The 15792-nt window shown below is 36.2% G+C and overlaps 1 protein-coding gene across 1 annotated transcript in view; it reads right to left on the reverse strand.

The window, feature by feature from the left end:
• Nucleotides 1-15792, reverse strand: part of IDO2 (indoleamine 2,3-dioxygenase 2) — a 64958-nt gene that overhangs the window by 31026 nt on the left and 18140 nt on the right. Inside the window, exons 2-3 of the mRNA XM_040490377.1 lie at nucleotides 4881-4976; nucleotides 3851-3915 (exon numbers count right to left, since the gene is read on the reverse strand). Coding sequence (XP_040346311.1) covers nucleotides 3851-3915; nucleotides 4881-4976 — 161 coding nt within the window. The remainder of the gene's footprint in view (nucleotides 1-3850; nucleotides 3916-4880; nucleotides 4977-15792) is intronic.

Here is a 15792-nt window from a genome sequence, read left to right on the forward strand (position 1 = left end):
ATAGTTGGGGGTCCATTTCTGGGTTTCCTATTCTGTTCCACTGATCTATGTGTCTGTTTTTGTGCCAGTACCATATTGTCTTGAGGACAAATGTCTTGAGGACAAGCTTTGCATTAAAGCTTGAAGTCTGGAGTCGTGATGCCTCCAGTTTTGCTGTTTTTTTTCAGGATTGCTTTGGCTATTTGGGGTCTTTTGTGGTTCCATACAAATTTTAGAATCGTTTGTTCTAGCTCTGTGAAAAATGCTGGTGGTATTTTGATAGGGATTGCATTGAATGTATACATTGCTTTGGGTAGTATGGGCATTTTAACAATGTTTGTTCTTCCAATTCATGAGTCTGGAATGTTTTTTCCATTTCTTGTGTCTTTTTCAGTTTCTTTCATAAGTGTTCTATAGTTTTCAGAGTACAGTTCATTTGCCTCTTTGGTTAGGTTTATTCATATGTATCTTATTGTTTTGGGTGCAATTGCAAATGGGATCAATTCCTTTATTTCTTTTTCTGCTGCTTTATTACTGGTGTATAGAAATGCAACAGATTTCTATATGTTGACTTTATATCCTGTGACTTTACTGAATTCATGTATTCGTTCTAACAATTTTATAACTTTTGGGTTTCCTACATAGAGTATAATGTTCTCTGCAAATAGAGAAGAAGTTTAATGTCTTCTTTGCCAATTGGATGCCTTTTAGTTCTTTTTGTTTCTGATTGCTGAGGCTAAGACTTTCAGTACCATATTAAATAGTAATGGTGAGAGTAGATAGATATCCTTGTCTTATTCCTGACCATAGAGAAATGGTTCTCAGTTTTTCACCATTGAGGATGATATTAGCTGTGGATCTTTCATATATGCCCTTTATGATGTTGAGGCATGTTCCATCTATCCCTACTTTGTTGAAGGTTTTTATCAAGAATGGATGCTATATTTTGTCAAATGATTTTTCTGGATCTGTTGATAGGATCATATGGTTCTTGCCCTTTCTTTTATTACTGTGGTGTATAACATTGATTGATTTGTGAATATTGACCAGCCCTTCAGTCTAGAAATAAATCTCACTTGATAATGGTGAATAATTCTTTTAATACTGTTGAATTTGATTTGCTAGCATCTTGTTGAGAAATTTTACATCCAGGTTCATCAGGAATATTGGCCTGTAATTCTCCTTTTTAGTGGGGTCTTTGTCTGGTTTTGGAATCAAGATAATGATGACCTTGTAAAATGACTTTGGAAGTTTTCCTCTCATTTCTAGTTTTTGGAACAGTTTGAGAAGACTTTTGTTTGTTGGGAGATTTTTGATTACTGATGCAAATTCTTTGCTGGTTATGGATTTGTTCAAATTTTCTAGTTTTTCCTGTTTCAGTTTTGGTAGTTTGTATGTTTCTAGGAATTTGTCCATTTTTCTCCAAATTGCCCAGTTTGATGGCATATAATTTTTCATAAGGCTTTATTATAATTGTTTGTATTCCTGTGGTATTGATTGTGATCTCTCCCTTTTCATTTGCGATTTTATTTTCTGGGTCCTTTCTCCTTTCTTTTTGTTAAGTCTGGCTAAGGGCTTATCAATTTTATTAATTCTCTTGAAGAACCAGCTCTTGGTTTTACTGATCTGTTCTGCTGTTTTTGTTTGTTTGTTTGTTTGTTTCTCTATCACTTATTTCTCCTCTAATCTTTATCATGTCCCTTCTTTCATGGGCTTTAGACTTTATTTATTGTTCCTCTTCTAGCTTGTGTATTTGAGACTTTTATTTCTTCTTTAGATAGGCCTGTATTGCAATATGCTTCCTTATTAGGACTCCCTTTTCTGCATCCCAAAGGTTTTGAACTGTCATGTTTTCATTTTCATTTGCTTCCATATGCTTCTTACTTTCATTTTTAATTTCCTGGTCAACCCACTCATTCTTTAGTAGGATGTTCTTTAACTTTCATGTATTTGTGGTCTTTCCATAATTTTTCATGTGGTTAACTTCAAGCTTCATGGCATTGTTGTTATAAAATATTCATAGTATGATTTCAATCTTTTTGTAGTTGAGGGGTGATTTGTGCCCCAGTAAATTATCCATTCTCTAACTGTTCCATGTGCTTTCAAAAAGAATGGGTATTCTGCTGCTTTAATATGTTTAAAAACATTGATTTCATCACAGCCGTTTGTTCTGAATGTCCAGACCCTTCTTACTGCTTTTTGACTTACCCCTTCTCTTTATATCACATGGTAATTTGATATTATCTATTCATGTTCAGGAATGGTGGTCAGTTTTACCAGAAATAATAGCTAATATAGCTTCCCTTATCATGTTTCCAGAATCCTACTGAGATTCCTCTTGTGTAGCTTCCTGTGAGCAAGTCTGTTGCCTGTAATGTTTTGTAGCAGTGGAGTGGAGAAAGGGGACGCTTTCTGGAAGATGGATGCATCTAAACCAAAAAAAGTTTGTTTGTTTTGTACCTAAACATAGATAGGTATATTGGGGCTTTCTAAGAGCAAGGTGGTTGGCCTTGAGGTACTTTAAGATCAAAACTGTAAATTCAATTATTGTGTTGCCTGCGCAAAGTAAAGGTCTCAAGAGAACATGTTTTTAGTCTGTAGCTCCGTATATGGCCCTGGAAACCATAATGATTACTTTTTATGATTGATTTCCAATTGATTCAGTATGAGCCTGAGCTGGTGAAGTCCTTTTTTAAAAATCTTTTTTTTTTTTTTAATTTAAAAGTAATCCCTACACCCAGTGTGGGACTCAAACCTACAACACCAAGATCAAGAGGTTCATGCTTTACCAACTGAGCAGCCAAGTGCCCCAGTGAAGTCTTAAAAGTGGTTTCATGTAGTTAGATTTTTTTTAAGTAATTAGAAATGTAGAGACTGGCCAAGAGTGTTGTAATAGTTTCTTAGGGCTGCCTCAACTAATGAACACAAACTCAGAAGCTTAAAACTATAGAACTCACAATTCTGGACAATAGAAGTCTCAAATTAAGGTGTTTGTAAGGTTGGTTCTCTCTGGAATTTCTGAGGGACAATCTGTTCCATGTTCCCTTCTCAGTTTCTGGTGATTACCAGCAACTGTTGACACTTTGGCTTATACATACATTATTTCTATCTCTGCCTCTATCTTCATATGGTGTTCTTCCCCAATTGTTCGTAGGTCTCTGGCCATATTTCTTTCTCCTTATAAATACACCAGTCATATTGGATTAGAGTGCACCCTAATACAGTATGACCTCATTTACCTTGATTTTATCTGCAAAGACCTTATTTCCAAATAAGGTTACAGTCACAGTTTCCAAATGGACACTATTTCTGGTGAAACACTATTCAACCCAGTAGAAGTGTCTGGGGATTATTTTCACTGCTGTACTAAGCTGTTTCCCCATCTCCCATGTATTCAGTGGCCAGAAGTTAGCTGGACACTCCTAGCTTTTTCTCATTGATATTTAACATATGAAGACCACCAATTCAATGAGTCCTTCATTTCACTCATGACAGTTTAATCAAACAGAACCTGAGGAAAGCCTGGTGCAGAGAATTGTGTAGTTCACAAATTGAATCTTAATCTGTCCTTCTACAGACTATACCAGACTCCACCTTGTTTCTATGTCCTGTTACTCTGACATGGGAGAGGGAGGCTATAGAGGCTTAATTTACTTTGGTTGAATGCTTGGCATGCATACCACAGACTCTGATGTAATTTGCTTGATGTGATACAGTTTTTTAGTTTTATCCACCTTTGGTACTTTCTCTTGTTTTCCTGCATTTAAAGATATTTTATTATTTTTCTTCTTCTTGTATTTCTTTGTCATATTGATAAGACTTTATGCAGCAGGAAAATACATTCTTAGGTTTAATTTGCCATTTTCATAAATGTTGAAGACAGTCTCTTGAATCTTTTCCAGGATTTCCAATCTTGTGCCTGAACTTAGCAGACATCTAGGAAGTATATTTAAATGCATTAGTATTTATAGATACTAAATATGTTTAAGTCAGTGATGGAGAGTTTGAGAGAATGAAAAACCTTTCTTGTATCTCTGAAACCACATGGTATTCCAAATAGGTGGGATTAAAGCTGATGGAGAGGAGACTAGATGGAAATATAAATATATATTGAGCACTGTGAAGTAGCAAGGAATACAGAGGGTTATTCAAAGCCATGTAGTTCCCACAACTCTATGACACCAGAATTACTCCTCTTCTATAAATAAGGAAGCAGAGTTACTTGGGTGAAGTAATCTGTTTACAAGTTAGATAGCTACTAAGTGATAAAAACCAAGACTCAAACTCAGGTCTTTCCAAATCAAAGTCTATATTCCTCCAATTATATCTTCTTATTATTACTGTGTGGTAATGTCAGTACTTCCAGGACCAAGAAATTTCATTGTCTCTTATTCACTCTTGGAAAATATTGCTCCTTTTATCAATTATTTTTGCAGACCTACCAACCCTGACTTTAAAACTCAGCAATTCTCTTGAGTCCAATACTCTCTAAGACCCGGATGGTAAAATTAAGGCAGAGGAAACCTGACCATGTGACATGCAATGAGGACACTGAGAATTTCTATGCTCATCCTTCTCAAGGTAGACCTTATCCATCAACTTGCCTACAATTCCCAACCAGACTGCCTTCCTTTTTTAGGCAAATATTTGTTGAGGGCTTAATATGTTCCAGAAATTGTTTTGTGCAGACTCTGGAAATTTTACGGAAATACATGTGTCATATGAAGAAGTAGTCATTCCACTCTTTAGGAAATGTGAGATACCCTTTTTGGTAATCTCAGTGGCAACATTTGGTGTCCCTGGGTCCTTGACCCACTTTCACAGTGCTGAGAAAAAAAAGTGGTACGGGGATGAAAATAGGAAGGTGAGAAGAACTTAAGGAGAATGAAAAAAAGATATACCTTGTCCACTTGAGCTTGAAGCTGGTGACTCTCAATCAAGTGAGGGAGTTTGTTAGCAATTTCCATCCAAGGTCTATAATGATCTGGAAGTTCTTTCTGCATTCAAAATATAAACATCTCAGTATTTCTGACCTCTTTGGGAAGCAGCATCAAGGCAGTAGCTTCTTTCAAATTTCAGTCTTAAAGTAGAATTCAGGTCAGTTCAGTTGAACAAATATTGAGAATTCATGCCATGCTGAGACTTATGCTAAGCACTGTACACTCACAGATGACTGAAATACAATCCTTGGGCTTAAAGAGCATATGGTCTACTAAGGCAGAAAAAAGTGTAGTCAGATATATCTGTGTATATGCAGTGTAATATGTTCGGTTACTGATATGTGTATAAGCTTAATAAATTGCAAAGAAGAGGGAGTTGTTAATTCTGTCAGTGGTTGTAGGATATTAAAGGGAAGTATTTGTAGAAATATGAGAATTGGGACTAGTATTAGAGTCTGAAAGTGACTTTGGTATGTGACAATTTGAAAATGGGAAGGCAGTAAAAAAGAAGAGATAGTGGATAAATAGAGATAACTCCTTCTTGGGACTACAGATGATTCAGTGTTACTGGAATATAAAGCTCAACAGAAAAAGTGATAGCAGATGAGACTAGAAAATCATATCAAATGTGCTTTCAATAAAGTACATAAGAACTTTCTTTTCATGTTGTGGGTGGCATGGTTTGATTTGAATTTTGTTTATAAGATTTGTTTATAAGATTTGAAAGTCAGACTAGGAAGGCTTTGAAATACTAGTTGAGGACTAAATTTAGTTAATGGCAACGAATTTAGAAAAGAAAAGGCATGTATTCAAGAAATATTTGGAAAGTAAAGTTAAAATGATGAGATGATCAAATTTAGAGATGGAGGCTAAAGGCATGATGACTTTTAGTCCAATAACATTGCCTGTGTTGGACCCATGGTTTAGCCAAGTAGAACATAGGCTGAATTTCAGCAATCCTAGCTCCATCCCAGGAAATGGCACACTGTACCTGTTACTGTAAGTAAATTTTCATTGGAATACAGCCACATTCATGTGTTTACATGTTGTCTATGGAGCTTTCACATTACAGCAGCAGAATCGGGTAGTTGCAACAGAAAAACCATATGCTATGCAAAACTCAAAGTATTTACTATATACAGCTCCTGAATATTTTTTACAGAAAAATATTTGCCAACTCCTGAATCCATCCCTATGGTCAGGTCTGGGCCTACATTTTCAGTGTATAAACTGTACAACTGAATGTTGTGTTTCTGGGTTAAGAAGGAAGAGGTCATAAGGATGATTGACATGTTTATGAAATAGGTAACTGAATGAATTGAAGGGAACACAAACTGAAACAAAAATGCAAGGGAATGTCAAGGAGAGGGCCCAAAAATAGTGAGTTTATTTTTTGATATATACAGCCTAAAATGTCTGTGGAATGTCAAGATATGGCCACATATCGGGCAGGCGCATTTACAGCTTGAAGTTCAGGAAAAAATTATTAGAAATACATAGTTAGGAAGCATAATTGCAGTAAAAACTTCACATTACTTCAAACCACAAAAGTGTGTAAAGTTATTTGGGAGAAGTTGCAAAGTGAAATGAAAAGACTGAGATCAGCACATGCGAATTTTGACAAGGCAGGCAGAGGAACTGAATCCAGTAATACAGGTCAACAAGAAGTTCAATGAGTCAGAAGGGAATCACCCTACAGGATTCAAGACGTCAGATTTCAGATAAAAAAGGAATCATCATCAGGTCAAATGTATCATTAGAAAGTAAAAGAAAGACACTTTCTGAGAGGGGCCAAGATGGCAGAGCAGCATGAAAGTTTTTTTTGCCTCTCTAGTCCCTGAAATGCAGCTAGATTAACACCAAACCATCTTACACACCTAGAAAACTTGATTTGAGGATTAACACAACAATCTGCACAACTTAAACCAAAGACCCTGACAGGTACGCAGCATGGAGAGATGAACTTAGGGAGCGACAAGTCTCACATGGTAGGGAGCTGTTTTTGCTTGCAGAGAGAGGATGGACATGGGGGGAGAGTACAGTAAAAGCACCCCTCCCCAAAGCAACTGGAGAGAAAGAGGAAATAGCCACAAAGGACTGAACAGAAAAGGGAGAAAGGAGAAATAAGAGGGTTTAAATTCCATTAAGACTCTATAAACAGGGAGAGAACAGAGTCTGAAACTCTGCAGCTCAATACCTGGAGGAGCTTTGCTGAGGAGGGCTAATCCCCAGGAGCAGAAAGTGAGGTCTGAGGGGTCCTCGGGTCACATGGGAAGAGATGGTTCTCATTTTGGGAGGACATTTGGTAGAGACTGTACAGCTTCACCACAGGCAAAGGTCCTAGTGGACCCAGAGAACAACCACATTCACTGGTGTTGGAATAAGGATGTTAAGGGTGAAGCCTGATGCCAGATGTGTGCTGTGATTTACCATAATCCCTGAAATGCTACTGCTACACAATTGTGCCAACATTTTCTGGGGCAGGCTGGCACCCAGCCACAGTCTCTGGGCATATACAGCATCATAGTCACATGAATGTTCCATTGCTCTGCAAGACCCTCCTCCAGAGGGTCTGAGAGGTCATAGCTACAGGGCCTTCAGAAGTGAGGGATTTGGAAACACAGCCCCATCTGAGATAAAATTTGGGAAGGAGGTGCTGCCTGGAAGGCTGATGGTTTGGTTGTGGACAGTATAGAAGCAAGGAGTGGACTGAAGACAGAGAAAAGTAGGGGTGCTTGATTGTCCTATGGGGAGAGCACAGAGTCTGAAACTAGGGACTGGGTAGCTGGGTGACACCATTTTCTCCCCTGCTGCACACACTCTTACATGCCTACACACAACACAACCATCAACCCCAGTAAACTAAGCAGCACTATCTAGTGGAGAATGGAGCTGTTACAGCAAAACCTGCCCAACTGGGCCAACCACACCCTTGAGGAACACCACAGGTCTCTCTGCCAGCTTAGTTTGCGGACTGTAAAGTGCTTCATAGTTTGACTTCCAGGGGAAACTAGAGGTAATTTCCATAGTATTTCATTCTGTTCACTGACCCATTTATTTAATTTTTTTCTTTTTCTTTTATTCGTGAATACAGAAAGAGAAAAAAAATATTTTATTTTCCAGTTTTATAAAAAAGATTTTCTTTAATTTTCTTATACTATATTTTTTGTTAATTTTTTAAATTCTATTTTACTTTCATCATTTCATTTTATTCTATTGTGTTCATTTTTTTTTAATTTTCAAATGTTTTCTTTTTTTCTTTTCTCTATTTTCCCTTTTTTTCTCTATTGTACAAAGTTTCTTTCAACAACCAGACCAAAACATAGGATATAGCATCCTTTATTTGATTTTTTTGTGTTGTTTTCATTTTTTAATTTTAATTTTTTTAATTTTATTAATTCCTTTTCTTCCTTCAAAATGATGAAACGAAGGAATTCACCCCAAAAGAAAGAACAGGAAGAAATGACAGCCAGGGACTTAATCAACACAGATACAAGCAAGATGTCTGAACCAGAATTTAGAATCATGATAATAATAATACTAGCTGGGGCTGGAAAATGCATAGAATCCCTTTCTGTGGAGATAATAAACATAAAATCTAGTAAGGATGAAATTAAAAATGTTATAACTGAGGGGCGCCTGGGTGGCACAGTCGGTTAAGCGTCCGACTTCAGCCAGGTCACGATCTCGCGGTCCGTGAGTTTGAGCCCCGTATCAGGCTCTGGGCTGATGGCTCAGAGCCTGGAGCCTGTTTCCGATTCTGTGTCTCCCTCTCTCTGCTCCTCCCCCATTCATGCTCTGTCTCTCTCTGTCCCAAAAATAAATAAACGTTGAAAAAAAAAAATTAAAAAAAAAAATGTTATAACTGAGATGTAACCTTGAATGGATGCCACGGTGGCAAGGATGGATGAAGCAGAGCAGTGAACCAGTGATATAGTGGACAAACTTATGTAGAATAATGAAGCAGAAAAAAAGAGGGAGACTAAGGCAAAAGAGAACTATACAAGAATTAGAGAACTCAGTGATTCATTAAAAAGGAATAACATGAGAATCATAGGGGTCCCAGAAGATGAAGAGAGAGAAAAAGGGGTAGAAGGTTTATGTGAGCAAATCCTAGCAGAAAACTTTCCTAACCTGGGGAAAGACACAGACCTCAAAATCCAGGAAGCACAGATAACTCCCGTTAAATTCAACAAAGACCGACCATCAACAAGGCATATCATGGCTAAATTCGCAAAATACTCAGGCAAAGAAAGAATCATGAAAGCAGCAAGGAAAAAAAGTCCTTAACCTACAAAGGAAGACAGATCAGGTTTGCATCAGACCTGTCCACAGAAACTTGGCAGGCCAGAAAGGAGTGGCAGGATATTTCAATATGCTGAATCAGAAAAATATGCATCCAAGAATTCTTTATCCAGCAAGGCTGTCATTCAAAATATAAGAAGAGATAAAAGGATTTCCAGGCAAACAAAAATTAAAGGAGTTCGTGATCACTAAACCCACCCTGCTAGAAATTTTAAGGGGCACTCTCTAAGGGAAAAAAAAAGATGAAAAAAAAAATCAAAAAAGACCAAAAACAACAAAGACTAGAAAGGAACAGAGAATACCACCAGAAACTCCAACTCTACAGACAAAATGATGGCAACAAATTCATATCTTTCAGTACTCACTCCAAATATCAATGGACTAAACATTCTAATCAAAAGACATAGAGTAACAGAATGGATAAGAAAAGAGGATCCATTTATATGCTGTTTACAAGAGATCCATTTTACACCTTAAAATACCTTCAGATTGAAAGTAAGGGGATGGAGAACCATCTATCACACTAATAGTCACTAAAAGGAAGCCAAAACAGTCATACTTATATCAGACAATCTAGGCTTTACTTTTTTTTTTAATGTTTTATTTATTCTTGAGAGAGAGAGAGAGAACGCATGAACAGGGGAGGGACAGAGCAAGAGAGGGAGACACAGAATCAGAAGCAGGTTCCAGGCTCTGAGCTGTCAACACAGAGGCCAAGGCAGGGCTCAAACTCACAAATCACAAGATCATGACCTGAGCCAAAGTTGGATGCCTCACCAACTGAGCCACCCAGGCACCCCAAAACAATCTAGACTTTAAAATAAAGATTGTAACGAGATGAAGAAGGGCATTATATCATAATGTGTCTATCCACCAAGAAGATTTAACAATTGTAAACACTTATGCTCCAAACGTGGAGGTACCCAAATAAATAAATCAATTAATCATGAACACAGAAACTCATTGATAATAATACCTTAATAGTAGGGAACTTCAACACTCCACTTACAGCAATGGACAGGCCATCTAAACAGAAAATCAACAAGGAAACAATTCCTTTTAATGACACCCTGGACTAGATGGACTTAATGGATATATTCATAATATTTCATCCTAAAGCAGCAGAATACACATTCTTCTTGAGTGCACATGGAACATTCTCCAGAATAGATCATACATGCGGACACAAATCGTCCCTCAACAAGTACAAAAAGATAGAGATAATACCATGCATATTTTCAGACCACAATGCTATGAAACTTGAAATCAACCACAAGAAAAAATTTGGAAAGATAACAAGTACTTGGAAACTAAAGAACATCTTACTGAAGAATGAATGGGCTAACCAAAACGTTAAAGAGGAAATTAAAAAGTGCATGGAAGCCAATGAAAATGATAACACCACAGCCCAAAATCTCTGGGATGCAGCCAAGACAGTCATAAGAGGGAAGTATATAGCAATACAGGCCTTCCTACAGAAAAAAGAAAGGTCTCAAATATACAACCTAACCTTACACTTAAAGATCTGGAAAAAGAATAGCAAATAAAACCCTAAACCAGCAGAAGATGGGAAATAATAAAGATTAGAGCAAAAAATCAATGCTATTGAAACCAAAACAAACAAACAAAAAACACAAAAAACACAAAAACACAAAAAACCAGTAGCTGGTTCTTTGAAAGAATTAACAAAATTGATAAACCCCTAGCCAGTTTGATCAAAAAGAAAAAAGGAAAGGACCCAAATAAATAAAATCAAGAATGAAAGAGGAGAGATCACAACCAACACAGCAGAAATACAAGCAATAATAAGAAAATATTATGAGCAATTATATGCCAATAAATTGGGCAATCTGGAAGAAATGGACAAATACCTAGAAACATGTAAACTACCAAAACTGAAACAAGAAGAAATAGAAAATTTGAATAGACCCATAATCAGTAAAAAATCTAATTAACAATAAAAAACTTCTCAAAAAACAAGAGTCCAGGGGAATTCTACCAAACATTTAAAGCAGAGTTAACATCCATTCTTTTGAAGCTTTTTCAAAAATAGAAATGAAAGAAAATTTCCAAACTCATTCTATGAAGCCAGCATTACCTGGATTCCAAAACTAAACAAAGACCCCATTAAAAAAGAGAACTACATAACAATTTCCCTGATGAACATGGATGCAAAACACCTCAACAAGATATTAGCCAACTGGATCCAACAATACATTAAAAGAATTGTTCAGCACAACCAAGTGGGATTTATACCTGGCATGCAGGGCTGGTTTAATATCCGCAAAACAATCAATGTGATACATTACATCAATAAAAGAAAGGATGAGAACCACATGATCCTCTCAATAGATGCACAGAAAGCATTCAACAAAATACAGCATCCTTTCTTGATAAAAATCCTCAAGAAAGTTGGAATAGAAGGATCATACTTCAAGATCATAAAAGCTATATACAAAAGACCCAACAATAATATCATCCTCAATGGGGAAAAACTGACAGCTTTTCCCCTAAGGTCAGGAACAAGACAGGGATGTCCACTCTTGCCACTGTTATTCAATATAGTATTGGAAATCTTAGCCTCAGCAATCAGACAACAAAAGGAATAAAAGGCATCCAAATCAGCCAGGAGGAGGTCAAACTTTCACTCTTTGCAGATGACACGATACTTTATATGGAAAACTCAAAAGATTCCACAAGAAAACTGCTAGAAGTGATTCATAAATTCAGCAAAGTCGCAGGATATAAGATCAATGCACAGAAATCAGTTGCATTCCTATACATCAATAATGAAGCAACAGAAAGAGAAATCAAGGAATCAATCCCATTTACAATTGCACCAAAAACCATACAATACCTAGGAATAAATCTAACCAAAGAGGTGAAAAATCTATACACTGAAAACTATAGAAAGCTTATGAAAGAAATTGAAAAAGACAAAAAAATGGAAAAATATTCCATGCTCCTGGATTGGAAGAACAAATATTGTTCAAATGTCAATACTACTCAAAGCAATCTACATATTCAGTGCAATCCTTATCAAAATAAGCCCAGCATTCTTCACAGAGAATAAACAATCTTAAAATTTGTACGGAACCACAAAAGACCCCAAATAGCCAAAACAATCCTGACAAAGAAAACCAAAGCTGGAGGCATCACAATCCTGGACTTCAAGATGTATTATAAAGCTGGAATCATCAAGACAGTATGGTACTGGCACAAAAACAGACATTCAGATCCTTGGAACAGAATAGAGAACCCAGAAATGGACCCACAAATGTATGACCAATGAATCTTTGACAAAGCACGAAAGAATATCCAATGGAATAAAGACAGTCTCTTTAAAAAATGGTGCTGGGAAAACTGCACTGTGACATGCAGAAAAATGAACCTGGACCACTTTCTTACACCATACACAAAAATAAGTTCAAAATGGATGAAAGACCTAAATGTAAGACAAGAAGCCATCAAAATCCTCTAGGAGAAAGCATGCAAAAACCTCTTTCACCTTGGCCACAGAAACTTCTTACTCATCACGTCACTGGAAGCGAAGGAAACAAAAGCAAAATAAAAACTTTAATAAAAAAGCTCCCAAAAAACAAGAGTCCAGGTCCAAAACAAACAAAGAAACCTGTGAAGAAATGGGAAAAAGACATGAAAAGACACTTCTCCAAAGAAGACATCTAGATGGCAAACCGACACATGAAAAACTGCTCAACATCACTCATCATCAGGGAAATACAAAATTAAAGCCACAATGAGATACCACCTCATACCAGTCAGACTGGCTAAAATTAACAACTCAGGCAACAACAGATGTTGGCAAGATGTGGAGAAGGAGGAATTCTTCTGCACTGTTGGTAGGAATGCAAACTGGTGCAGTTACTCTGGAAAACAGTACAGAGGTTCCTCAAAAAATTAAAAATAGAACTACCCTATGACCCAGAAATTGTACTACCAGGTATTTATCCAAAGTATAGAAGTGCGCTGTTTCAAAGGGGCACATGCACCCCGATGTTTGTAGAAGCATTATCAACAATAGCCAAAGTATGGAGAGAGCCCAAATGTCAATCAATGGATGAATAGATAAAGAAAAATTGGTATATATATATACACATATGTATATATGTATATATATATATATACCATTTTATATATATATGTTTGTGTGTGTGTGTATATATATATATATACACACACCATTATACCATATATACCATTATATATATATATATATATATATACACACACACACCATATATACCATTATATATATATAATGGTACCATATATACCATTATTTATATATATATATATATATATATATATACATACATATATACCATTATATATGTATATAATGGTATATATACCATTGGTATATATATATGTATATGTATGTGTATATATATATATATATAATGGATTGACTAGGCAATCAAAAAGAATGAAATCTTGCCATTTGCAACTACATGGATGGAACTAGAGGGTATTATGCTAAACCAAAGTATGGAAAGAGCCCAAATGTCAAAGCCCAAAGCCAAAGTATGGAAAGAGCCCAAATGTCAATCAATGGATGAATAGATAAAGAAGAATTGGTATATATATATATATATATATATATATATATATATATGTGTGTATATATATATATATATATATCATTATACCGTATATACCATTATATATGGATTGACTAAGCAATCAAAAAGAATGCAATCTTGCCATTTGCAACTACGTGGATGGAACTAGAGGGTATTATGCTAAGCCAAATTAGTCAGAGAAAGACAAATATTATATGATTTCAGTCATATGAGGAATTTAAGACACAAAACAGATGAACATAAGGGAAGGGAAGCAAAAATAATGTAAAAACAAGGAAGGGGGCAAAACATAAGACACTCTTAAATACAGGGAACAAATTGAGGGTTGCTGGAGGGGTTGTGGGTGGACAGATGGGATAAATGGAAGGAGACTTAAGTAAGAGACACTTATTGAGATGAGCATTGGGTGTTATACATAGGGGATAAATCACTGGAATCTACTCCTGAAATCATTATTTTACTATATGCTAACTAACTTGGATTTAAATAGATAGATAGATAGATAGATAGATAGATAGATAGATACAGTACATAGATAGATTAATAAACAAATAAATACATAAATAAGAAAGTTAGGGGCGCCTGGGTGGCGCAGTCGGTTAAGCGTCCGGCTTCAGCCAGGTCACGATCTCGCTGTCCGTGAGTTCGAGCCCCGCTTCAGGCTCTGGGCTGATGGTTTGGAGCCTGGAGCCTGTTTCCGATTCTGTGTCTCCCTCTGTCTCTGCCCCTCCCCCGTTCATGCTCTGTCTCTCTCTGTCCCAAAAATAGATAAAAAAAAAAAAAACGTTGAAAAAAAATTTTTTTTAATAAAAAATAAATAAATAAATAAATAAAAAGAAAGTTAAAGGAATATTGTCCCCATTGAAAAAAATTAAGAAGTCACTCATGTATATCAGTCTCCTGTATATATGACATAGAGAATTAGGTCAGGGTCATGGAAGCAGGGTTCAGATTTTAGTGCGTTGAGGAAGTGAGAACATAGAGACCAAAAGCGTAAATTACTGTTGTTAGGAGAGTCAAGGGCATTAGCACGCAGGCATTTTGGGTCTGACAGCTATCTCAATTTTCAAATGAGAACGTTGAGCACTTTAGTCTCATATTGCAAAAGGAAGAGATTGAAGATAAAGGACAGACAGGAGTAATTGCAGGCAAAATGTCACAAAGGAAGGGGAGAAGGGGAGTAGGAGCCCAAATGGAGCATCTGGTTTTGGAGTGATAGAAGGAGAAACTCTGGAATTTGAGGGAATTTGCTTTTTATGAATTTAATTTCTCACCAGATGGTAGTGAAAAATCAGGTTCTATGACTTGAAAAAAGGGGTTGGTGTTAAATTATGGGGGGGAGAAGGAACAGGAAATTAAACATAAAAATACAAACACAAACAATACAACATGTTATTATGTATTATTTTATGTATATTACCCTATATTAAAATAATTTATAAGACCCAGCCCAGTTTGGAAACTGTAAGTTTGGAGAGGTATAGAACTGTAAGCTGTGTTCTTGTCTGATACATAAAATAAATGTTTCACATTATTTCCACTCTGGGGAAATAAGGAAATACTTTTCTTTTTATTTTTCTGTGTTTAGAATGACCTTTTCTGGTCAGAAAATGTCCATCTCTCTGTGGGCTTTCTATTTGTTTTCACTTCCTCACCCCCTTACTCTTTTGGGGTTAAAGATAGTCCTTTTTTTTCACTGGTACCATCTATTATTATCATTTCCAGCATAACTGTGTAAGCATATAATTCTGGGTTTAATTTAATATGTAACACATATAGTGATTACATAAGGTAATACCCATAAGAGCTGTAATTCCTTACTTGGCCAAGAGATTTCACATTTAAGTGTTAGAATTTCCACTTCAGTGAAATCTTACCATATCAAAAAATGTTGGAAGGAGGGATTCCCTTTGGTGTTTGGTCCTCTACTTAGGAAATACCTGTTGCAGTTCAAGTTTATCTCA

Source organism: Herpailurus yagouaroundi, unplaced genomic scaffold, assembly GCF_014898765.1.
Source record: "Herpailurus yagouaroundi ecotype Mexico unplaced genomic scaffold, PumYag 28, whole genome shotgun sequence".
NCBI lineage: Eukaryota > Metazoa > Chordata > Mammalia > Carnivora > Felidae > Herpailurus > Herpailurus yagouaroundi.